This window comes from Micromys minutus (genome assembly GCF_963924665.1).
Source record: "Micromys minutus genome assembly, chromosome: 27".
NCBI classification, from domain to species: Eukaryota; Metazoa; Chordata; class Mammalia; order Rodentia; family Muridae; genus Micromys; species Micromys minutus.
This window is the reverse complement of record NC_137962.1, coordinates 28,300,848-28,328,085: the sequence shown is the minus strand read 5'-3', so window position 1 is coordinate 28,328,085 and position 27,238 is coordinate 28,300,848. Positions and strand designations below refer to the sequence as shown.

At 44.8% G+C, this 27,238-nt stretch overlaps 1 protein-coding gene across 1 annotated transcript in view; it reads right to left on the bottom strand.

The window, feature by feature from the left end:
* Positions 1 to 26,990, bottom strand: part of SLC2A13 (solute carrier family 2 member 13) — a gene marked incomplete at both ends in the record, with an annotated part of 282,775 nt that extends 255,785 nt beyond the window's left edge. Inside the window, one exon of the mRNA XM_080939275.1 lies at positions 26,468 to 26,990. Coding sequence (XP_080795401.1) covers positions 26,468 to 26,990 — 523 coding nt within the window. The remainder of the gene's footprint in view (positions 1 to 26,467) is intronic.
* Positions 26,991 to 27,238: the final 248 nt, after the last annotated feature.

The following is a 27,238-nucleotide window of genomic DNA, read 5'->3' as shown; positions in this document are numbered from 1 at the left end:
CAAATTCCAGTTTCGGGAGATTTGATGGCCTCTTCCGGCCTCTGAGAACAACAGGCAGGCATTGCTGAGCTGCACAAGCCAAGCAAACAAAAGACCCAGAGTGTACATACATATATGCAGACAGACACTCAATAATAAGTGATAGATAGACAGACAGACAGACAGACAGACAGACAGACAGACAGATAGATAAGATAGATAGATAGATAGATAGATAGACAGACAGACAGACAGACAGACAGACAGACAGACAGATAGATGAGTTTAAATGTGGGTACCCTACTTACACAGGTATATAAGACTGCTTCCTGAAGCTAATGGTTTAGTCAATGAAAATTCTAACACTAGGAGAGGGACACCTTCAAGTTGTATTCAGAGAGAACCCAAAAGCTTCCCCAAAGCAATTGAGACTATTGCTATTGGTAGATCACACTGCTGAGGACACCGTTCATTTTGGCTGTAAAGAAGCAAAGCTGGAATTGATCTCCTCCAGGCTGTGCAATGGTGGCTTGAGTGTGATGGAGGTAACCAACGGCTTCCTAGTTAGATTGGAGGGCCACTTCACAAGACAGAACTCACACCCACTCCCAGGGCTATACACCGGACCAATAGCCTATATGACTGGAGAGTTCCTGGATTCTAGTAAGTGTGGTGCTTGTTTCTTTTTGACAACTTGACACAACTAAGCCTCGGTTGAGAGATTGCCTCCATCAGACTGTACTGTGGACAAGTCTATGGAGAATTTTTCTTGATAGTTGGTTGATCTCTAGGTGATGCTACCCGTGGACAGATAGCCCTGGTTATATAGAAAAGCAAACAGGGAGAGCAAGTCAGTAAGCAGCATGCCTCCATGCTTCCCACTCTACTTCCTGCCTCCGGGCTCTTGCCCTGACTTCCATTCATGATTGTATGCAATAAGGAAAAATAAATTCTTTCCTCCTCAAGTTGTGTTTGGTCATGGTGTGTTTCTATACAATTACTGAAAGTACCTAGGAAGGTAGGGAAACTATTATTGTTTTTTAAATAGCATGTCAAACTGCCATATATGTATGTTTATAACCATTGACTACTACTACTTCTCTGGACATTGGTCAGAGAAGCCTAATTTTGCAATGGGTAGTAGTTAGTGAAGAGATTCTTATCTGGTGACATCTATATGACTCCTCTTCTCCATGGTTCTGAGAACACCACAGAAGTGGGGACAGAAGAAGTGCTGTAAAATACTGCCTTTGAGACTATATGGGCTACTGCACTCATAAAGTCACAGCAGTTAATGTCACCTGCAGAAGGCCCTCCCACAAATGATGGACTAGTCAACAACCTTCCAGGCAGAAGGGAGGAGCTGCATGAAAACCACTCATCTGGAGGAGTCATTGGTGTAGATGGGTAAAGGAGGAAAGAGACCCCTTTATCTTCAGTCATGGAGCCATTGGCGAGCCTCCCACAACTCAGCAAAATGCCCAATACTTGTGCATGTGTAGCAGCTCTAATTAAATTCAATGCATTGCCAAAAATTATGTGAAAGGAATGAATTGTGGGAAGAGGAGGTCCACAGGAAGTATGACAGAAGAGAGAATGATGGGTGATAAACATGACAAAAATATATTATGTTCATGAGATTGTCAAAAAAAGTATTTTAAAAGGAAAAGGAATCGTGCAGCAGCCTGATCTGAGAAATAAAACACGCCTTCAAAGGAAAAGTTTTACAGTCTCATGTTTCACTCCCATTGAAAAGAGATATCTCATTTTCCCCACAGTTGTTTAAAAACACGGGATGGAAAAGGAAAAAGGGCTAAAACACCACATGCAGGGCTGCGGGTATGGTTTGTTGTAGAGAACATGCCTAGAACCTACAGGCTCCAGGTTGAAACTCCAGCCCAGCAAGCTAACCAACACCATGTGCTTTATCTTAGCTCAGCATCAGAGAGCATTCCAATCTCGACAGGTTATCAGTCACACACTAAGAGGAGAAACAAGGAACTCACTGTTCTCCCTCATAAGCAGAAAGATTGATAACAATATGAGCTGTGCACGCCCAGGCTCCATGACACAGACAGTAGAAATGTGATGAGCCTTTGCCTCGAAACCCAAAGACAGACCCTAGTCTGTTCCTTTGACCTAACCCTGTAATGTTTTCTGGGCAAATGGCCAGCCGGAAGGGGTAACAGTTATTCTATGGTAGCCCCAGAAAACACTGCGCTCGTCTCTTCTTGCAGTTCCACATTGAGAAAGAAACGCCCAATACCGAAAGGCAAAAAAGTGGATGATTTTCCAAATATGAAGCTTATTCAAGGAGTGTAGTTCTGGGATAAAATACAAGCTAAGCAAGCAAAGGACCCGGAGTTCAGTCCCCAGCACGATGATGAACAGAACAGAGCATGGGGAAGGAGGAGAAAGAAACTTGAAACAGCTCTGTGTGTTCACCTACAGCAGCGGTGGTTCTCCAGCCGTGGGGCGTGACCCCCTGATGAGTCTAAGGACCCTTTCGCAGGGGTTGTGTATCAGATATATCGCATCTCTGACATTTACATTAATGATTCGTAACAGTAGCAAAGTTACAGTTATGAAGTAGCAGTGAAAATAACTGTATGCTTAGGGTCACCACATGTGGAACTGTATTATTCACCGGCCAAACTCTAACTTCAGAGTACTTTACAATTAACTATCGATAAACTGGTCTTAGTAGTAAGCATCTATAAATCCCAATTTCTGGTAGTAGTTATTTTCTTCACTCCGGAGACAAAATATTCCACCAAAGCCACCAAGGAGGGGTTTATTTTGGCCTATAGTCTGAGGGTACAGTCCACCATAAAGAATTTCTAGCAACAGGAGATTGAGGCAGCCTGTGGAATTATGTCCACAGTCAGGAAGCAGGGAGTGATGAATGCTTGCGCTCAGCTTTCTGATTTTACGTTCAGTAAAGGCACACAACATACAGAATGATCTCACAGATGGTTCAAGGGCATCTCCCCACCTAGGCTATCCTACTTCAGATGATCCTTCAAAGGCATGCCCAGAGGGTTATCTCTGCAGTGTTTCTAGAACCTGTCAAGTTGACAATCAATATAATTCATCCCAAATGCAACCCTCTGTCAACCTGACCCCTATCTACTCACAAGATCATAATTCACCTAATGTGATGAAACAACCTTCAGCATAATCTCAGATACATGACTCCTTACCCAGAATGAGCAGCAGAGTCCTGTAAAGACTACTGAAGTCTTTTAGTGTGTCATAATTTAAATATCACAATGTAGGTTTATAACACTTAACTACTGATATTTCGATCAATGTTGCACTGCATGGTAAATAAATAGAGGAACAAAAGTTCCCAGCTTAATGAGTGTGTGCATGCACAAAAATATTCTCAGCGAAACAGAACAGAAACATGTCAATTAAAATTCTTATTTTTATGGCCTTTGCTGGTATTTATAACTCTCCTCTTCTCCTACTCATTTCATATTTCCTCTTGCCCCAGCAAGCCTTTCAGAGGGTTTTGATTCTTTACTGGAAGGGTGACCCACACTTTCATAAAGGGCTTGGGCTATTCACCATTCTTCCTGCACGGGTTGTAGTTTCCCATTGATATTAAGCACAGGACATAGTAATACCTAGAGACCCCAACTTCTGTTCTTTTAGACACACTTTTCTTTATCTTCTATTGTAGAGAAGTTATCCAGTACCCCCCACCCCCGTCTGCATCATTCATCCTAACACCATATGTAATTCCTTTCTTTGCCTTTGGACTCAAGGGCATCAAGAGCCCAAAACAGAGACAGCTCAACGCACAAAGGTGACCATAAATTCGAGGTCATCCTCAGCTACACAATGAGTTTGAGACCACAGCTGCATGAAACTTGGTCAAAAAATAAAATAAACAAATAAAATAAAGTTACAGGATACCTTGACTTCGAAATTTAGGCTTGTGAATCTTCAAATGACTGTCTCCCTGATGTTGTCTCCAGTAGAAAAAAAAATCCCATATTCTTCCTTCTACACACTCTCTCCTCCTCAGTGGCCCCACTATCTATTCCGCAGTATTCAGTGCACGTCACATGGACCTCAGGAGTGTGGACAGCTTTTGATTAAGTTTATGCTGTCCGAACAGTAGGAATCTCCTATATCACAAAGGAGGGGGAAAAGTCTGCATTATGAGAGGTTTACATACACAAATCCTTTCTCTTTTATCCCCTTTTATTTTATGTGTATGAGCTTAACCTGTGTCTATCTCTGTGTATCATGTGCACACCATGTAGTTGTAAGCTACATCATGTTTGCTAAGAACTGACCCCCTGGAAGAACAGGAAATGCTCTTACCCACTAAGCCATCTCTCCGGAACCATAAAACACTTCTCCTTCTATAATAGTACCTAACTGGCGCCTCACAAAATCACCGTGAAGTACATTTGACCTTTCCAATTATTGCAACTGAAAATGTCAATCTCAAAACTGGTTGTCAACTCGTACAAATTCCTGAAGAGCCCACACTATACATAATAGAAACATCCTTTGAGACTGTTCTATTGACAAAAACACACGGTGGATACCTGAGATAAAAATATAACAACAGCAGCTAAACAAGTGTGCTCTTTACCAGTCCTGAGACATAGTGTACTGGTAAAGGGAACCCTGATTTGGGGGGCAAAACATGTGGTTCAAATCTCACCTCTTCAAAAACATATGCCCTTGGGCTAGGTGCCCACTCTCCAGAATCCTATATAAGCACAGCCAGCTCTAGAACCATGTCAGAAGTTCCAGTTAGAAGCTAAATGACCTAAGGTAGGCAATTCAAAGACTACAGGTAGGAAGAACGTCACAGCTTGCGGCTAATCCTTCCCCTTTTTGTTCCTTGCCCTAGAATATTACGTTTTTGTGTGGAGGGGAAATGACATGAGGGAGGAGAGAGAAGTGAAGGGACATCGCTCTTTTTACATAAGAAACTAAGATGCATTTTATCTAGCTAGTAAGTCAGTAGAAATAGTGGGATAGTATTTCTTTCAGGACATGCATTTCGAAAGGACTAGAGCTAAAGCCATAGGTCAAAATGCACTGGCAGTTCTTATTAGGAGAAAAAAAAAAAAACCAAAAAAATTGGGTGTTCCCCCCTCCATTTAGAAAATGATGAAATTTCCCTGTTCTTTTGTTCTTTACAGACCATAACACTAGCTGCAAAGTACATTACAATTAACTATCAACAAACTGGTGAAAATGGAAAAAAGACTACATCTAAATACTGGCTCTTACTAGACCATTTTACTTTAAAATTGCATCTTTCTTCTTGACCTCGACATCACACATTAAAACTATCTACAAGTTCAAAGAAAGTGCACCCAGATCATCCAATCATTTGGAGCGAGACCATTCATTTTTCAAAACCCATTTCACTTGCTGAAGGTAATAAGTCAACAGAGCTGCCTTTTTAGTAAAGGAGAGGGCTTCTCATACAGCTCCAGTTCCAGCTCTGTAGAGCTGAGGTAGGGGAACCAACCTAGCTCTAGAAGAACTGCATCATCATGCAAGCACAGTGTAACTAAGGCAACACCCAGACACACCATGTATACAGTAATATATGGGCATACTGTAATGCAGCAACACCCAGACACACCATGTATACAGTAATATATGGGCATCCTGTAATGCAGCAACACCCAAACACACCATGTATACAGTAATATAAGAACATCCTGTAATGCAGTAACACCCAGACACACCATGTATACAGTAATATATGGGCATACTGTAATGCAGCAATATCCAGACACACCATGTATACAGTAATATATGGGCATACTGTAATGCAGTAACACCCAGACATGCCATGTATACAGTAATATAAGAGCATCCTGTAATGCAGTAACACCCAGACATGCCGTAATAAAGCATGTCATATAGCAGAGAGCTTGCCAAAGCTTCCTACAATGTTCTTATTCACTTCACTTGAGACAGACAAACATCAGAAGACCAGACAGGATGGTTCTGGAGCAGGACATGAGGGACAGGAGCTAGGAGGGACACCGAGTCTAAGCTGTAGCAGACCAAATGATTGGTATCTGCTTTGACAACACCATTTCTTACATGCATGTCTATCCTAGCACCAAGAAAAGTATATGTTACGGTTGCTGTACCTACTGGCGGTAAGAGTCTATTAATCTTCGAAGATCTCACCTGAGTAACTCAATGACAATTAGAGCAAAGAAATAATTTTTAGTTTCTAGACACTGGAAGACTCACACCACCCCCCTGCCTCCCTTTAAGAATACAAGATGATTTGCAAGTCAATCACCTCAGGAGCATTATATAATAAGCTCTCTGGGGAGGGATCAGGTAAGCAGCTGAATGAATCATTTAAATTGTCAAGAGAGAACTGGGAAGCTCCGGGGATGGCAGCAGAGGCATGTGACCTTCAGAACTGTCACTCTCGCATCCTTCCAACATTCTTTTCAAAGCAGGCATCATAAAATGTTCTTGCTCTCGCTCTCTCAACAGCCCGAAAGCTGACTGAAGGCCTAAAAAGATCCTTTGGAAGGCAGGAGCTGAAAGCCATAAAATAAACCGACTCGTGTCTGGGTGTGGTGGCTCTGACCGAGATCCCAGCCAGCACCTGCAGAATAAATTAAGAGCAGCTCCCTGTAAGGTTAAGGGCAGCCTGGGCTGCACAGGGAGTTCCTCAGCCTCCACTAGAAAGTGAAACCTTTTCTCCACAACCAAACACAATCGAGCAAACTAAACGTCCGAGGGTTGTCGGTTGGCGAGCTGGACACAGGTCCCTAAAAGAGCACAGGAAGTCTCAGAAAAGGGACACTGATTCTCGTTCCCACACTCCATCCTGCCGCTGCCAGGATCTGAGTTGACTCGTTCCGTCTCAAAGAACGCTTTCGCTGCTGGACTTGGTAAAGCCATTTCTTCCTTTTCGGGTTTTTATTACCCGTTTGTTCATTTCTTTAGCGGGGTGGCGCAGAGCACATTATGTGGCGGTCCGGGGCAACTTGTGGGAATCCGTCCTCTTCTTCTACCACGAAGGTCTCGTGGAGATCTAACTTAGCTTGTCAGACCTGGCCACAAGCACCATCACCTGGTAGACCTTTCCACTGGTGACTCTTTGCTTCTTGGCTGTGATCACTGAGGACCACACAGAATTTCCTGATCTGGAGCTAGTGGAGCAGGAGCCATCTACAGAGCTCCTTTAGATGGTTTTTGCACTCAGTACAGACTCCTCAACCTCTACCCTTGTACAGGTTACCCACTGTGTAGAATCCCAGAGCTGCACTGCCCATAGAAAGCAGCTTTTCCTGCTGTATGAATGGACCAAGGGAAAACACGCAGATGTATGGGAAATGTGAAAGATGTATAGTTAGATATGCACACTATAAAGATTTCCTCATGCTAATTTTTATTATTTTAATAGCGCTCTAATTCCTTGACATGACTTTTGAATTGACAGTGTTATCTGGTGTCACCGCTGTCTTCTCTCAACTCTGGGATGGGCCCAGAGCCTGAGGAACAGACAGAGCTCTTAGCTATACCCACTAGAAGCCTAACCTGACTAACCAACCAACTAATCATTTTAAAGGAGAGTAAGGTTGGGCTGGGGAGATACCTCAGTGAGTGATACAGCATGGCATAAGAATCAGGACCTAGGCTCAAATCCCAAGCACCCACATAAAAGTTTGGCCAGGCCATGCGTGTCTACAGCTTCGGGGTCAGGGACAGATACTGTGATGCCAGGAAATCATCGGTCAGGTGGTCTAGCCAAGCCTCGGAGCTTCGGGTTCAGTGAAAGCTACTCTCACAGAAACTGAGGTGAAAACAACAGAAGAAGACACGTGATGGCCTCTGGCCTCCACAGGAGTGCACACGGGCGGTACATCCAACAGCCGCTCCACACCCCCGCACACACACACACATTGATGTGTGAAAGCTAGAAGCCAACTTCTGGGAGTTGATTTTCTTCCACCGTGTGGATACTAAGGATCATATTTAGGTCATCTGCTTGGTGACAAGTGTCTTTACCAGCAAAGCCATGTCACTGGCTGCCAATCTGCGTTTCCGATAGTATGGTGACCATGAACAGCTACTGAATACATACATGGTTTCAGGCACGATGCCAGTAGCTCAGAATTAAAGAAAAAAAAAACCAACATGGCTTCCTTAATGGACTTGATTATAGATTTATAATTATAAATTATAAATGCAGAGGAAGACATGCATAGCAAGGAATTAAAATGAGGAATTTTAAAAGTTGGTGTTAAATATGAAACACTTAAAATCTGTACCATTCAACGTAGGCTTTAGTTCTTAGCTTAGCCCTTGGGCCGGTTCAGAACTATTTAAGACATCTTGATTTCTCCTCCCCATCTTATCTCTCCCATCACAATCATCTCCCCCTCCTCCCTACCAATCCAACTCTCATGATTCATGGTTTTTGGTTTGTTTTTATAGCCTACTCAGTTTAACCAGGACTATCTGGATTTGGACTATTGGCTGGATCCTGGTGAGGTCAGCAGTCGGTATAAAACTTGAAGCAACACGTAGCAAATAATTCGAGCGCTGGGGGGTCGGGGGTTAGGGCCCTTGAGCACCTCTGGCCTTCTTCCTGCCTGGTTATTGCTCTACCTGTTCTTGTGCAGACCTAGTTCCATCCTACAGGGCTGCTGTCGGTTTCTCACTGCAAGTGACATGCCCAGGAGATGGTACTTTACAGACCTCACTCCTGTCTCTGCTTCTGAGGAATTGTCTGTTCCTCCGTTGACAGGGAGCCTCACAGCGGATGGTGTAAATGTCTTCTTTTGGACTTGAGCTCACAAATGTTACTCAATCTTAGCTCCTTCTGCAGCCAGGAGTCTGCATTCAGCGCCACACTCTGGGAAGATCAGCCGGAGCATAGCCTTTCTGGACTGGACATCTGGGACAAAGCAGCTGTTTTTTTAATGGTCTCACATCATAACAAGATCAAATAAGCCCAGATGCGTTTTCCCCATACAACAACCGTGTGGTTAGTTCAGTAGCCAGCACGTACCTGGTAGACTATACCTAGGTGCATTGTGACACTGGACATACACAGCCTCATGGCTTAGTTCTTAAGGCTGCCCCAGGAGTTCTCTGCTCCTTCTGAAATAGCAGTAGTCTTGTTCTGTGTGCTAGAAAATGTCCTTGTGGTCAGCAGCTCTGAGAATGGGAAGGTAGAGTTCCCACGGCAGGGGAGGAAGAACTCTAGTTTCCTTGAGCTCCCTTGGGCAGGAAAAGGACCAATTGGAAGGAGAGGGAATGGGAGAAGTTTACAGAATGAGATTTAGTTTCTCAGTAATGAGCCAGTATCAGGGCTTAAGAAGAATGATGTTTCTAGTTTCTCCTGGGAAGAACCAACTCCATGGTGTTATAATCTGACAACCATGCATATAAACCCCCAGGACTTATTCCAATACCGCACCATGACCTTCATCTCTGACATCTAAATAGTGTGGAGTTCAATTCTGGATATTGAAAGATGAGATGGGTTTGAAGTGAAGCCAGTCTGTAAAACTTTGCAGTGCAGCAGTGCCATCTCTGGTCTGGGTCATGGTCATTAAAATACTGGCTTTAAAATTATTTTAGAAATGTTTATTTATCTGAATGATTTTTTTTCACACGAATGGGAATACTTGTTAGGCAAAATAATCAAATTATGCTTGGACCACCCAACCAGAGCCATATTTTTTGCTGTTTATTACTGCAGTTTTAAGCCTCCTAAGGACCCATGAAATGACCCATGAACACCCAGAGGCTTTACTCTGCCTTTCTGTACCCGACTTTAATGCCTGCCCACATATGATATTCACTTACCGAAACAGAAATTATTCAACGCATAGTCAGGCAAAGGCTGGGTAATTACCTGGAGCTGCAAGCACACTAAATACACACACACACACACACACACACACACACACACACACACACACAAGTATGCTCTGTTAAAATTCAGGCATGAATTGGGCAAAAGCTCTGCAGCTCCTGGTTCTTGCTAAGTGCTCAGAACACACTGGGTGTTGCCTTGGTTGTTTTCTACCTTAGAAAATATCAGACATTTCAGAACCCAGAGACTCAGCCCCGTCCTCTGCCACGCTTTTAAGGTCTTGTCCAGTGCCCCCCCCGGGGGGGGGGCTGGCACCTATATTCAATTAATTTGTGATGCCAGCTCTCCCTCCCTCAGGTCTCACTAATGTAGCCCTGTCTGGCCTAGTCTGTAACTCTGTGTAGACCAGGATGGCCTCAATCCTGCTACAATCCTCCTGCCTCTGTCTTTCTGGGATCTGCTCCCATACCTCTCTTCTCCAGGCAATTTCACCATTGACTGGCAGACAGAACCGGACTAAACTGAACCCAGGGTTTTGTGTTTGTTTTTTAAATTTTCTTTTTGGCATGATAGTAGAGAAATCTTCTGTAGGACTGCAGTTTCTAGATTAGTCGCTACCCAAGGGAAAATTCACCTAGATTCATATCTATAGCTCCTAGATAAGGAGAGGGAATGATTTTATCTCAGAGTTTTTCACAGAATAATGTGAGCCCTAGCATTTAGAAGTGGACAGGGAAGAATGGAATTCCTTACATGTGACTACTCCCTGTAGCCTATAGGCCAATGCAAACTTTATTTGCCAATCAATTTTTTGCCATAGTGGGCAAAAAACCAAGGACGGGTTCCGGCAGTAGGCTTTGATGTCTACAATGTACTTCCCCTGTTCTGTGGCATATGTTTTAACAGTGATAACACAAATAAGGAACAGGAACTCGGGAGTGGGGAGTAAGGTTGTCAGTGGTGGGGTTTAGTTTCGATTCATAATCCTGGGGCTGGGTTTCAATTCATAATCCCCCTGCCTCAGACCTCCCAGCAAGATTATAGATGTGCGCCACCACGCTTGACTTCGCCCTATTCGTTTCTAACTCAGTGTGCAAAGTTCTCTCTACGGGAACTCGAGAGGGACCTAGTTTTTATATGCGTATCCTTACGCAGAGTCTCTGACTAGGTATCCTAGATCATCAGCGTCACTAGTACTAGAGTTTGCTTTGTTGAGGCAGAACCTCCTTCTTCACTTGAGGGTAGGCTGGCCGGGAACTCACTATGTAGCCCAGGCTAGCCCCACGTTCTCAGCAATCTTTTTAGTCTCCCAACATGCTGTCACCACATCCAGCTGAGACGCTGCATGGACGCAACTCCACTTTGGGTTTTTGAAGGATAACATGAAAAAGGCATCATACACAGGATGGCATTTACTGTGAGTGATTACGTTTATGAGGGATGGAGAATAATTATCACCTTAATTTTTTAAAAAGATCTGTAACCTAATTAAGGAGAGCATGGATATTGGAAAAGAAATGTGTAATTATGTCTCATCCATGTATAATTACTGATTTTGCTAATATTTATTCATGTAACAGTTCATTGTGGATTGGTTCATTTTTAAAACTTTATTTTTTTTACTTTCTTACAGAACTTTGATACAATTGTACATATTATGGGGTTCACTGGAAGATTATGTCCTGGCTTTCTAGACTGCCCAGAACCATCTTGGGTAATAGTCTCCATATTGCCTGGAAATATTTGATTTAAATAGTATTCTCAATATGAATTTCCAGTACGAATGTAATTTTGGTAGGCATTCAGGATTATATCCTCCAGTAAGCATTGACAACTATAAGCCTTGTCATGGCTACTACTTTTTTTCTCAGTGAATCTTGAAAGTCTTTCAAAGGCCTACAGCTGTAACCTCGGTCATTACCTCCGGCAGAACCTTTCCATAATGAATAAAGATTTCAAGGAGCCAATCACTGGGCGAGTAGGCGGGACTTCCGGGTCGGAGAGGGGAAGAGGGGGAAGGAAGCAGGTGAGAAGTTAGGTCTTTTGGACCAGAGAGATGATGGAGGACAAGATGTAGGTAGCAGAGGCTCCCAGTTCAGGCGGCAGGTCCAGGAGGATCTGCTATCACAGAATTTGTGTCCTAGAATAGCGTACACATTAGGATGCTAGTTGCTGCGCCCAGCTGTGTTACCTGTTGGTTCTAAACTAAGTTTGTGTGTTTTCTTTCACGAGCCGATTCAGCTGGGTTCCAGAGAGAAAGGTACAGCGGCAAAGCGTGGGTTTGCAAGAAGTGCACCCCGACTAGCCGTAAGCATTTGGAAGCATGGGGCTGGTGTGGCAGCGACCCACCATAGGAACTTAGCGAGCCAGGTGGAGAGATTTCAGAGCTCCGTGTCAGAGAGTCTGCTGAAATGAGAGCAGGTCAATCTATTCGCCAGTCCCCTGCCAGCGATGGCGTGGGATTCTTTTTTTTTTTTTTTTTAAATATTTCATGCAACAGTAGGCTGTGGAGTTAATGGGGCATAGTTGAATCTTGAAAAAGTGGAATCTGGTGGCTGGTCCTGATGAAGGTCCTGAGACCATGACCACACCCCCTCTCTACCTTCTGACCATCACAGGGCAAATATCCATCCTCTTCTAAACCATTTCACCCTGATATACTGGGGCTCCTCCAAAGATCAAGTAACGGGGACCAAGTGGCCATGGGCTGAAACCTCTGAAAGCAATTCTCACCCCCTTTGAAAAGCTGATTACCTCAGGTTATTTTTATCATGATGACAGAAAGCTGACTAGACAGTTCTTTCCAGAATAAGAGAGCACGTACTGGTGCGTGGTTAGGAGAATGAGCCAACAGAAAGAACTACAAAGGACAAGTCGAAAAAGAAGAAACCAGAATAGCATCTGGAATGGGGTGCTATAGCTTGCATCCTATTTATTCCTCAAAGGCCAAGTGCTGAAGGCTTGGTCACCAACCTATGGTGAAAATTTCAGGAAATGGGGCCTGCTAGAAGGAAGTTAGGTCCCTGGTGTCATGGTCTTGAAGTAGGGATTAAGTGAGTAGACTCCCTGTCATGAGGTCTGTCCGTCACAAGTCCAGGTGATCAGTCTCAAACCTCTGAGACTGTGGCAAACCAAAACAGACCTTTCCTTTTCTAATTGATCAGTCTTGGGCATTTTCACAAGGATACAGTGCTGATCCAACGGATATTAGCTCTGGCCGTAGGCAAGGAAAGTTCTCCCATAGGAACAGGAGGAAGGAAATGAGGGATAAGGCCCAGGTAGAAACATCTGAGAGATTGCACAGCAGTCAATGGGGGCTCAGGGAAAGCCCTGATGCTGCATGACCAAAGAAGTCAGATACTCTGAGAGGAAGCAGTAAGACCTAAGAAAGATATTCCATCTGGGCAAGGAGTTAAAAGCTCACAGGGTACTAGATCCATGCATCTGTGACCAAATACATCCCTTATAACAGTCTCATCATTTCTTGGATTTTTCATCCCAATCACCCACACCCTGAGAGGTGACATAAAATGTGGGGGAAGTGAGCTGCACCAGGCTTTTTCAATGTATGTATCTGAGTCTTCTAAAACAAAGCAAAGCCAAAACTGAATTCTAAGGAAAAGTGACGGCAAACGGTAAAGGGAAGAGTAAAGAGCAAACGGTAAAAGAGTAAATAGAAGGTTCATTGTGGGAGGTGGAAGACAGGGGTGGTGGCTCGTCCAGTAACAGCTTGTGTGGTACAGCATGGGCATCTGCACTAAATCCCTGGCACCTATATAATGAGGGCACAGCAATATGTTTTTAATCCTAACACTGGGAGGCAGACACAGGGATCTGTGAGGTTTGCTGGGCCGATAATGTAGTGGGTTCCAGGTTAAATGACAGACCTGGTCTCAAAAAATAAGGTATAGAGTGACAGGCAAAGCCGGCTGACATTGCATCTAAGCTACATGTATAGATTAATGAGCATGTGTATACACACAAATACACACAAATACCTGTCCATATACACCACACACACAAGACTCTTTACCCATGTGTAAGCTACATACACAGTTGCATGCCTCCTTCCAAGCTGTTTAGCTGCATTTCTCTTAATCTCTGTGTACATATATGTATGGTGTATGTTTAGTATATGCATGTATTTGTGTGCATGTTTATGTGTGGCAATGTTGGAGGTGCCACAGCACAAATGTAGAGGTCAAGGGACAACCTCAAGTATTGGTCCTCAGGGTTTCTCATTGTCCACTATATACAGCAGGCTAGCTGGCCCATGAGCTTCCAGGGATCGTCCTGACTCTTCACATCCTACCTGTCTCTCATGTTCCATCTTCTAGGTTCAACGGCACACTTTATTGTATGTGGTACCACATGAATTCTGGGTTCTGAACTCAGGTTCAGTCCTTTACCCAAGCCCCACCCCCAAACACACACACAGACACACACACGATTGCTTAGACAGCTGTGGTTAATGTATCCATTCATGTAGTTCTGTTCTTTGCAGGCATTGTTTGTATGTTCTATATGTATTTGTGGTCATTCTTTAAGACCAAAAACAGTGTCGTGTTCTCCCACCTAACAACTTCCCAACCACTAGTGCTCGGAGGTTTTCCCTGTGACATTTTAAAGTCATTATATAAGTTGAACTTGTACCAATATATTTATGAGAAGTGAACTTTTTATTTTCCTAACTTAGGATCCCTGAAGTAAACTTTCTAAGCCTAATAGTAACCTTCAAGTACCAAAAGAGCACAGATCTGCCCATATTTCTGACACATTTCAAGTATTCACTTAAATATCATATGTCATTACATAAATATTATAAATTTTGTAAGTGCTTATTAGATATCACACATGTCAGTGCAAATATATGATAAATCAGCAATTCTAAACAAGTTTGTTGAATGAAAGAAAAAATGAGGAACTATGTCTACTTATCATCAAAAATAGTCTCTAAAAATCCTTCCCCATTTTGTAATGAGAAAATCTACCGAGTAATGTTTTCCTAGAGATCAATGAGACACACTCAAAGTTTTCACTTCAGAGTTTCACCAAAACTAAGTACTTTCTCAACAGTTGTGTTTTCTCTTGATAAGAAGTTGTCTTTTAAATATACTTTATAGGCAAATAATATTTTGGTAATTTAAATAATATTTGGTTTACTCAAATGTTCCTATTCGTAGCCTTGCTCTTGTAACATGTTTAGATATTATTTTAAGATTATGTAATGAAAGACACTGGGTTTTAGGTTTGTTATTTTTCTTTACGATTTTGTATTTATTTCTTTTCCATGTTATCCTAATTTTCTGTCCAAATCAAAACTCTTGTAACATTTGAATGTATCCCTGCAACTTTAGTTTTGTTTCCTTAATCCAGAGTAGCTCCCTATCTTAAGATGCTGTCTCTCCTTACTGTTCCCAGTCTCATTTCTACCTTGTCAAAAGTCATCTTGTTAGGACTGCAGGAAGTCTCTCGGTAGGCCTTTAGGGATGAGTACCTTTGGTTCTTGTATATACTGCACACATTGTCATCTCGACGTGGTTTGCTTTCAGGATTACAGAGTGAGATTCTCCCTGATGGAGAAGAGGAGCCCATGCCGGTACCTGATCAGAAACCAGTGTGAATCTTAGCACTGTCTGTCAGGCTTCACCTACGTAACCTCTCATCGCTTCCTTTCATTCTTCCTTTTCATGGCAAACACTGACCTCTGTTTTCAGAGAAATGCACATAGAGGACACACACACACACACACACACACACACACACACACACACATACACAGGCTGTGCTTTGGAATCCACCATAGCTGACTTTAAATACCTCTACCTCAAGAAGAAAGAGATTTCTATGACAGACTTTAAAGGAAAATACTAATAGAGTATTAACACCCTATTCTCTTTGCATTGTTTGATTAGAATGTGACGGACTTTCACACTGGAGATCACCTTCAAAGGATGGACGTAAAGGATAAATGCCTAAAAAATCACAAAGACTCCTCTGACATAAGGTAGGAATGGATACAATATTTATGAAATCCCCCCAAATTGTTTACTGTTAGTCAATAAGGCGATTCCACAACCAGCTCTTTTTTCTTACATGACTGCCAGGCAGGCTGAAGAGTTGTAGCCCCTGTGGGATGCTTTGAGGTCCAGTCATACTGCCTCCCCTTGCTGTGCTGCTGCCTCAGAAAGGGTGGAGGGCAGTCTGTGGGCCCTTCTCTTCAGACCTCCACAGTAAATTAGGAGATAAGGAAAGAATGGCAGTCGCTGAGGAGATGCTATTAAACACGCCGATCTTCCAGAACGTCTCCACACTAATTCTTCCCCCAAATCTATAAGTAGTTGCTCATTTAAAAGTAAATAGATATCACATAGTCTTTGCCGCACAAGTACTAACCAGGGCTTGACACTACTTAGCTTCAGAGATCAGAGGCGATCAGGGCAATTTGTGGTAATATGGCCATATAGACTAGTGGTTAGCTACATCTGCTGGTTTCAAATGGTCTATGCTGGACATAAAAAATCCCTCATTTTAAGTTGTAAACTAACCTCAAAGTATTATAACTGAGTATCATATGAAAGCTTCATCTTTAAACTACCTTTTTTGAGGCACAGTTGCAACCATTAGGTTTTACTTTGATCTATTAAGATCATTCTTAATCTCTTAAAAGGCAGATATATCTTTTCCACTGGGAATATTTTACTGATTAGGCAAAGAAAATAATTATAAGACAGGGCTGGTCTAACATCTCAGTCCCAGATGACTCCTCTACACATCTCTAGCTTGACAAGGTTGTTATTATTTCTAAGGGTTTCTATGGGTTTATTTATCTTATCTGGATGGGAAGTTTCTATCTTTGTCCATTGGCTGTAAGCTTATTGTGTAGAGGGTTTGCGGGTTGAGAATTTACCGTATAAGCCTCTTTGATAGGTTACCAGGGTGTGGAGCTTGTTTGTACTGAGCGGTGGGTTAAAGGATCATGCCTGGGTGGTCGGTCTCTTGTATCCATCTGGGACAGCAGGGATGGTAGAGTGAACTGTGCCAGGGCTTTTAGGGCGGCCTGGAGCACCAAATGCTGTGGGGACCGCTTGGCGTGTGCTCGGCTCCGCACTAGAGCGGCATCGCCCGCAGAGTAAGACTGCGGTGGCCGATAAGAGGTTAAGCCATCCTTTTAATATTTACCGCAACAGTGGAGACCCTGAGTAAGTGGATCCCCCGTAGTGAGCAGCACAGTTCCCACCTTTCCTGTTGGCAGGTATCTGGTGTATGAGCCCTGAGCGGGGGAAGCATGCGCCACCCGGGTCCGTTTTCTCCATGTTAATCCTTAGCACAAGTCAATTCTAACCAAAAAAAAAAAAAAAAAAAATCACAGGAACATTTAAAGGGGGTTCAGGTTTTGGGGGTCAGGGTTGCTTTGGTTAAGAGACAGGGTCTCCCCAAAGTATCCAGACTGGCTCAAGGAACCCTCATACATGAAATTATAGACACGCTACCTTGGCCAGTGAAACATCTGTGTTTTCTTTAACCTTTTTATCGATTCTTTGTGAATTTCATGTCATGTGCTCCAGTCCCACTCACTTTCCCCTCCCCCCACATCTGCCTTCCACCGCATAAATAAAAATCGTGTCGTGGAAGCTACAGTGTCATAGATGGAGTAGTTTTGGGGGTGGGCCAACTCAAAGACCTGGATCTGGGCCTGAGGGGTGGCTGAGTTGGTCAGCTTGGCTGCTCCCCTGTGCCCACACCACCAAGGCGATCTCTCCAGCACGGCTCCTGCTCTCACGTCCTTGGGGCCCAGTTCTACTGTGCTGCCCAAGTGGGGTCAGCTCTCCCCAGTGTGGTGGCCAGGGAGGGGCAGGGTCAGCTCAGCATAATTCCTCAGGCAGTCCAGACCAAGGGACATCTGTGTGGACTTTGGTGGTAATAGAGACCCTGGCTGCCACAGAACCGTGGACCCAGACATCCCAGGCAGCCAGGATGTCCTTAGGGCCTAAGGTAGCACACAGGTCAGATCTAGCAACATGGCCCTCAGTTATCCATCCACCTGGTCTCGGTGGCAACCCAGACCACAGACATCCACTTGGCCTCTGGTGGTAACTCTGGCCATGGACGTTGATACCCAAGCTGCAGCAGGATCACTGACTGAGATGTGACCTTTGACCTCATCAGATGTGACCTTTGACCTCATCATGGCCTTCCCCTTATCTGCCTCCTCTTCACCGCTGTCCAGTCTCCATTTCCACTTTCTCCACAGTGTGAGAACCCCTCAGCTTCACCTTTTCTTCCATCCGCCCCCCCCATCTGCTTCCTCTTTCCCATCTCTCCATCACATGGCCATTGTAGTGGTACCCAAGGCAGGTGCTTGGGTGTCTTTCTTCTGGCCTCCCTAGGCCAGCATCCACATCTGTATTTTTAAGGGATGTTTTGTGGATTTATGTTAAGGTGATACATGGTTGGACAGGAGAAAGAAAGGTGGGGAAAGTTCTAGGAGAAGAAGGAGAGACAGTGCGGAGAGAAGAAGAAAATCAAGATGGAGCTGGAGAAGGGTGATCTGGATCCAGGTGGACTTATTTGGAGTCAGGTAGATATGAATATTTTAAGGGATTCTATAGGTCTTTTATCTCAGAAGGGCAGTTTGTATCTTTGTCCATTGGATATAATCTTATTGTGCAGATAGAGGGTTTGTGAACTGAGAATTTAATATATAAACCTATATGAAAAGCTGTCAGGCTTTGGAGTCATGTTTGTGCCGGGCAATGGAGAGATGGAACACACCAGGGCGGTTGTGTCCACCCGGGACAGGAACAACAGGAGTGGTGGAGTGAACCACACCAGAGTTCATAGAGGCAGTGTAAGGCCGCCAAGTAGAGATCTGTGCAGTGCCAGATGGCCCCAAGTGGAAGCCAGCCAAGTGCAGGATAAAAAGTTAGCCATCTTTTTAATATTCACAGCAACAATATTCAGAGAGGAAAACGACAGGCAGTGACACATAGTGATGGGAAACTGGAGTTCACACTTACAGAAGAATAAACTGGACCTTAAGTTACACTGAAACCACGAATTAACTCAATACAGACTGAAGACATAATACCTAAAACTTGGGCAGGACAGATGGGGCTTGATTCCCTGTCAATGAGAACAAACTCTCAGCCAGTCAAAATGAGAACAGACAGAAAGGAGGAAAACCGAGGTTAAAGCCTCTTGTGGACCCACACAGTGCTGTTTGTAATTTGAAGCGAACTCCACTTCCCCAAGAGGGGCTGCCTGGAACCAGGAGTGAAGTGACTTCATGTGAACCTTCTCCCCATTTTAACTTGTAAAATAAAGGCTAGATTGGTGATTGGGCAGTGGAAGAGAGGTGGAGCTAAAACATTTTGGGGAGAAGCCTATGGGGACCAGGGAATGGAATGTGATGGTTTGTATATGCTTGGCCCAGGGAGTGGCACTATTAGGAGTTGTGGCCTCATTGGAGTAGGTGTGTCACTGTGGGTGTGGGCTTTAAGACCCTTCTCCCAGCTACCTGGAAGTCAATATGCCTGGATGCTGCTATACTCCTGCCATGATGATAATCAACTGAACCTCTGAACCTGTAAGCCAGCCACAGTTAAGTGTTGTTCTTGTAAGAGTTGTCTTGGTCATGGTGTCTGTTCACAGCCGTAAAACCCTATCTAAGACCCCATATGACCAACATGCATACGAAAAGTCGTCAACATTGCTAGGTGTAAACATAACCTGTCCCTCAATTAGGATGCCTACTAAAAAAAGAAGGAAAATAAGAGGCTCAGGTAAGTATGCAGAAGGCTGGAAGTCCAGTGCCCTGAGGAATAGGATCTGGTGCTTAGAGGTGTTCATAAGAATTTTGGAAACAGAAATACCATATGTCCCGGCAATCCTATTTCCCGGATATACATCCAAAAGAATTCAAAGCAGGATCTCATCAGGTTCCCTGCATTCCTGCACTCACTAATTATGCACAATAGTGAAGGAACAGACACAAGCCAAATGCTATCAGCAGACAAATAAAGGAACTTCTCTCTCACACACAGGCACACAAGGGAGCTGTAATGAAACAAGGAACTTGGTGCTATGTCAACTAAGCCAGTCATGGGAAAACAAAGCACAAACAACACAAAGTAAAGTCATCAAAGCCATAAAACCTAGGGAGGTTGTTAGAGGGGATATAGACTTCCATTTTACAGGATGAACACCTTTAAGCAATCTGTTGTGTGATATGAAAACACCCTTCACACTACAGAACGACACACTTCAGAACTGTCAGTGTAGTAAATCTAATGCTTAATATTACCACAATTAAAAAAATCTTTTATGAGGCTGGAGAAATTGATCAATAGTTAATCGATAGTTAAGAGCACTGGTTGCTTCTCTAGAGGACGGAGGCTCAGTTCACAGCACCCACATGTGGCTCACAAACTGTCTGTACCTCCAATTCTACAAGATACAGTGCCCTCCTCTGGCCACTGTGGGTACTAGACATTCATGTCTTACACAGAGATAGATACATCCAGGTAAAAAACTCATGGCTTCATAGAAGCCCAGTACACACACACACACACACACACACACACACACACACACACACACACTGTTTTGGTTGGATTTAAAGTGTTCCCTGTGGCCCATGTCTTTGAGAACTTAGATCCCAGCTGGTGGCACAGTTCGGGAAGTTGGTAGTTCCTTAGAAGATGGAGCCTCACCGGAGGAAGCAGGTTTCTGCGTCTAGCCTTGGAGTTTTATAGCCTGGTCTACTTCCTGGCTCCTCCCTGCTCCCCTTACCTCTCCCTGTTTAGCACATTTCACTTCACCCTCTAATCATGAGCTTTAATAAACTCTTCCTACCCCGAGTTGCTTCTTGTCAACTGGCAGATGCTTCAGAGCCTGACCTCTTAGATGTCTATCACCCTTTCTCGTCGCTCTGTGACTATAAGGAAACCATCTCACCTTTTCTACTTAGATACTCTCATCCTAAACCCAGCACCTTCTTTCTCCTCCCAATCAGTTACTGAGGAGACCATGTACACAGCACAACAAGCATACGTGTTCAACAAAGTATGGCTTCTTAGTTGTGATGTCCCGCCATGAAGAATGGCTGCCTAGCCTCAGAAGAGAGGGGTGTGGAAGACAGCAGGGAAGAGTGCTGGTGTTATCAGTCTCCAGTGACACACCTTCACACTGCATAGCCTGCTATGAAGTGAGGCTCCTCTGTAGGGCTTAGAGAATGTAGCGGTGCATAAAGAGACCAAGTCCAGTCAGTGAAATAAAAAAAAAAAGAGTCGTGCATGTGTGGGTGGAGGGCAGGTCACCATGTGCATCCATGACCAATATGAAGTTAGTTGACTTTGTGCTTGTACCTCAGACAAGAGGAATACAGAAGTCTCGTAAACGACGTGATATAACTCATGTTAACGGCCTCCTTCCTCACTTGTGGAGGGAGTTGTCATACTACTGAACAAACATAACCAGGTAATAATCTACCAGGGCTCTGAAGGTCAATCTCTGTGCCAACGGTTGGGGCAGGGAGGGTGTGAGACAGCTAGCCTGCATGCATGAAAACCAGAAATGAAGGGGTGCTCCATTTATACATCAGTTTCATACCAAGCAGGAAAATAAAGCCAATTAAAAAACTATCTGAAAAACAATTTTAAAAAAAGTTTATTATCTTTGCATGACCACACAAATATTTTTACATGAGCTACGTTATTGAAAAATCCAACTGCTTTGGGTTAACTGTGCCCAACCTCAAGGGAAGTATTTGCATTAATCTCAATATTTCGTGGCATTTCATTTGCTCAAACAAGGTTTTGCACTTGTATACAGTTCAAAATAAAAATTTTAAGGCTTATATGATATTTTTTTGAAAGTACTGCTCAGTCAGCTGTACCTACTATAAATTGCAACAGGAAGTTATAAACTGTGTTTCAGCAGAGGAAGCACTACTGACAGGCCAACAGGGAAACTGAGGCAAACCTAAGAATTGCTCTTATTTAATTCTACAAATCGGAGCTATGTAAATTGCTGAGATGTCACTTTCCTGGGCTTTGTAGATTGTTGAGATGTCATTTCTCAAGAAAGATCTGAAAAGCAGTGAATCTCACGATTTCAGTACCTTGACATTTGCTGCAAGAACACTACAATGGGTAATGCTAGCACCAGAGCGACAGCCCATCTACATGTATGATGTTAGCGTCGTGTTCTTATACTCTGCAGTTTCCAAACATGACACGCATGAGAAACACAGGGCTGGAGAAAACAAACTTGAGCAGACTCTTACATTCTTTCACTAGATTTATTTTTATTATTTTTTTATTATATGTAAGGAGGGAAAATACATGTACATACATGTAATAACCACAGAGGCTGGACTCCCAGGCGGTGGTGAGTTGTCCAAAGTGGGCGCTGAGAACCCAGCTAAGGTCCTCTGCAAGAACAGTATCTATTCTTACCTGCCGAGCCATCTCTCCAGCCTCTCAATCATTTCATTTTAAAATATTATTATAAATATACCCTGGTTTAAGAAAAAAATCAAAGAATAAAGACACCCACAAGACAGACCTCGTGTGGGGGCACACTGATCAAAAAATATGTGTCCAACTTTAAAAAGGCAAAAAGCAGGGGCAGTAATAAAGTCCGCTCTCTGTACTGACTGGCGCAAAATAAAAAGATGAAAAGTTTGCCCTGTGCATACACAACAGCATTCAGTATGTTATTTGGCTATAACTCACCAAGAAAATAGATATCCCTGACCCAAAACAGCACAAATGATCCTTTTCTCAGGCTTCTCTTCAAGGCTCACTGGACACAGAGGGACTGCCAACTACACTCTCTGGTCAAAAGTTGTCTCTTTAAAAAGATCTCTACTGAAGGGACCAATGGGCGCTTTACCAACCAGTGGAGGCTGTCTTATACTCCCTGCCATGGCTGCCAACTCTGCAAGGAATTTCTGACACTAGAAATCTTCTAAGAGACAAGAACGTTGGAAAGAAAGGGAGAAGGGCTAAAAAGCAGACCAGAAAGAGGAAAGGGGAATTTAGAAAAGCTTCGTGGAACTACAGAATCACTGGAGCCTCCAGGACACAGAGCATCTTCAAAATAAACTCTCCAGCTGACATCTCCGGCAGATGATTCCCTGCCCCCCAGCTTCACACTCATCCACACTTCAAACCCTGGTTTTTCTGTGACTTCACTCCTACAGGAAGCTCCAATTTAAATGTCTCCTAAAGACAAACAGGAAAAAACAAAAAACAGAAGACTTTTGAGATCTTGCTTACGGAATCCTGACTTCGTGTCTATGGCCTTTTCAGATAACTGCTGCAAGTTTCTGCACCCAGCAAGTGGAGACTTTGTTTCACAGAGGCTGAGAGGTAGGAAGACTCCTGAGAACATAGAAAGGAGCTTCCTGGGCCCAGGACCTAAGAAGCAGGAAACCAGCACTCTCTCACTTCCTGCTTACATCATCTGCTGGATTCCTACTTGTCTTTTAATCTCCAACTTAATGTTGCTTCTCTAAAACCTTTCTTAAGCCTGCATCCTTTTCAATGTTTTGTTTTAGTTAGGTATGAATGTGTCTCTATGTGCATTAGGGTGACACTGTAAGAGTCCCAAGATCCCTCAAAGCTGGAGTTATGAGTTATGAGCTGTACAACGTGGATACTGGGAACTGGACTCAAGAATAGAATATGGTGCCTTTTCTATACACGCAGCCAAAACAACCAATGATCTGCTCTCTCCATTTCTCTGGCACTTAGAGAGCCCTCTTTTGTTTTGTAATTGGCCATTAATGTGTCTTCCTGCGCTGTTCGTTCAAGGATAAACACCTGCAGGGTGGCCTTCACATTAGCTATTTTACTCCCTACCCCAAAGCTGACAGAGCTTATCATGGAAGCTTAACCATTAATCATCAGACGAATGAATGAATGAATGATTTCATCAAAGTGCAACATTTCAAACCTTTAGATGACCTTTAAGATATTTTGATAGCGCACTAATTTTGTTTTTGACACCACACGGGCCATGGGAGTTTTATTTCTGCTCAGCATTCATTCAAGTACTCAACATGTCTCTTCTACAGGAATGCAATTTGTAAATTTACCACATCAACAAATTCCCTGATCCCAGGAGCCTTATATTTCCCCGGGGGTAAAGATGGAGAGAAAAGTTATCACAGAGAACTTGTCTAGAAATGACACAAGACACATTTGTTACTTGGCATTTGCTACATTATCACAGGACAAAAACCAACTAGAAGACAAAACAACAACAAAAACCCCCAATAACAACAATTTAAAAAAACAAAACAAGCAAACAAAACGCTGACCACATATGAACAGACCATGAGTAGGTCCTGATTTAGTGCCCCAAACTGACAAAATTGATTTATTGTTTCCCAAAACAAATCACAACAATGTCAACAAAACACTCACATCAGAGACCAGTTTCCTTTCAGCTAAGAAGGGTGATCTGTGAGTTACAAAGGTCTTTATATTTGAAACTGTATGCTTAACCAGTGATTTTAACTTGAAGTGTGTGTGTGGTTTTTTTTTAAGGATCCTGTGTCAAAGACTGACTTCACTCCTGTCCTTTCTCCAGGCACACAGTTCCTGCCTAGAAGTTCTCATGATGGCATCTCTGCTCCCTGGAGTACATTATCCTCCTTCCTTCTGCATCCCCCCCATCGGCCCCCTCCCCCACAAGACCCTGTGCTTAGAAAGTCCTTTCCTTCTCCAGACCTGGCTTCTCTCCATGGAGCTCACTGCATCTCCCATTTTACCCACCCACCACCTCTGAGCCTCCTAAGGCAATGGTTCTCAACCTGTGAGTCAAGACCCCTGGGGAGGGTCTCTTATCAAATATCCTGCATATCAGAGACTTACTCGACATATGACATATTTATAAATGTAGCAGTTACGATGTATAAACGTAGCAAAATTATAGTTATGAAGTACAGACAAAATAATTTTATGGTTGGGAGTCACTACAGCATGAGGAACTGTATTAAAGGGCCACGGCATTCGCAAGATTGAGAACCTCTGTCCTAAGGGATGAGAGTCAAGTTTATCTGTCTTTAGACCCATTTGCTAAGGCAACTATAGAGTCGGCTCTCTGTACAATTCTGTATCCTACATCTGAAAGGCTGTGCAGGGCCTCAAGGCTGCCAGGCAAGAATCAAGGTAATGCTTCAATTCTAGTCTGATACTCAGGAGTTTCACCGAGGCACATCTGCAAAAACATCCATCTCAAAATGTAAGTCTGGGAATTAATAGTGAGACCTTGATAACTGAAGTGTCATTTCTATGCTGGGGGGTGGGGGGGTGGGGAGGGGGGAGGGGTGGCGCATAAGGGAGGAATCTGACTCCCAGGCAGAGGATGCTGATTAGAGTCCTGGGCAGGTTATTTGTTGAAGGATCCCACGGGCACAGGGCATTTTTGCACAGGGAGTGGATCCCCGCTGTGTTTGTCTGCCATGCTTCAGTGAAAGGAAAGACGGTGATTTGGGGGGATACAGGAAGCGTGAGCTAGGGTTTTAGGCCCGTGGCTTCCACGGGCAGAGCTGAATGAATGAGTGTTCGTCCCCTCACAAAACCTATCACCCTAGGAAGGAACAGCAACCTCAAACAGCAGCTAGTGGTCAGCTCAGGGATGCTCCAGGATTCCTTCCCGCCCTCCCATAGGGAAGCAACACTTTAACAGTACTTCAGAGGAAACTGGATAACAAAAGGGAACCTTTTTAACAAAGCACCATCAGCGGTGTGTCTTGGAAAACTACCAGTGAGCTTTAAGTCACAACTTCCCATTCTCCCTTTAAAAGTGCTTTCTAATAACACCGGGCACATCCCAAACAGCTTCCCTCTGCCAAGAGCACACCAAAAGTACCTTCCCACGCTCAGCCAACAGGGTGGGGAAAAAAAAATAAACCAATGCCCAGAGAACCTAAATCCCTTCTAAAGTAAATGGCAAGCATCGGTCTTGCTGGGCATTTATCCACAGGAGTAGTAGCTCCTAAATGAATTTAGGAAATGAATATGGCCTTTAATAATGTGGTTCCCGTTTGGAAAAAGCAGAGAAGTCAAAACAAGAATGGTGAATGTTGGCCCAAAGTAAAAGTTCTAACGAGGTGGGGGGCGGCAGCAGAGACTTTATCTAGAAAGGGGGAAAGGCTGAGAGTCAACCACAGAGCACAAATCAAGGAGAGAAAATAGTGTTCCATCTAAAGATGATCCACTGCAGAGTGGATGGAACCGAAACGGAGCAGGGATTTGGGAGTTCAAAACTCCTTGACTCACTCTACAAATTATTGCAGCTCATCAAAAGGTGGGTGGACTGAACACCCTAAAAGAGGGTTGGCAGTGGGGAAATCACTCTGGGGCATGGCAGGGATGTGGGGACTCAAGAAGCGGCCTCAGGTTAGGCCGGATTGGGGGGTGGGGGGCTGGGGTATCTAGAATTGCTCCAGACTGTCCGACGCTGACTGACCCGCGGGCGACCACAGATTCCACGTGGGAATCTGAGAGAAGGGAGCGCATCCTCCACGGCCACCGGGAAGCTCGTGACACCGAGCCCCCCGAAGGACCGCGGGGCAGGGAGGAGCAGGGGTCAGTGAGGCTCGCGGGCGCGGCCACTCACCGATGCCGAGCCCCACGACCAGGCGGCCGGCCAGCAGCGTCTCCTTGTTGGCGGCGGCGGCCAGCACAGCGGAGCCCACGGTGCACAGGGCGCTGGCCAGCAGGATGGCGCTGCGCCGACCGAGGGCGCCGTTCAGGGCCCCTCCGGCCAGCGCCGCGACGGCGGCCGCGCCCACCGCGCCGGACACCAGCAGCTCCTGCCACATCGCGCCCAGGCGCATCTGGCGCCGCAGCAGCAGCATGGCCCCCGACACCACGCCGGTGTCGTAGCCGAACAGGAAGCCGCCGAGCGCCGAGAAGGCGGCGGCCGCGTACACGAAGGCGGGGGTCTCGTCGCGCTGGAACTGCCTGCGCGCCGCGCGCTCCAGCTCCGCGCCCTGCAGGCTGGCGGCCGACTCGGCGGCCAGGAGGCTGCGCTCCCCGCCCGGGGCCCCGGGCTCCGGCTGCCGGCGGCGCCTCTCGCCCATCAGGCTGCTCAGGCTGCGCAGCGTGTACTCCACGTCCTCGCTCGCCTTGCGGGACATGGGACAGGCGGACGCCGCCGGGGCGGCTGCGGGAAAGTTCCGTGGGGCGCCGCGCGCTCGCTGCCAGCTGCGGAGCCGCTGCTCCTCGGCCACCTCAGCCGCTCGCCTCGCAGCCTCTGCTAGGCTGGCGCTGCGGAGCGGCCGGGGGCGGGGTCGTGCGTCACTTAGCCGCTTAGAGGGGAGGGGCCAATGGGACCCGCCTCCCTTAGTGGGCGGGGTGAGAGAAGAACTCCTCCCCTGGGCGCGGC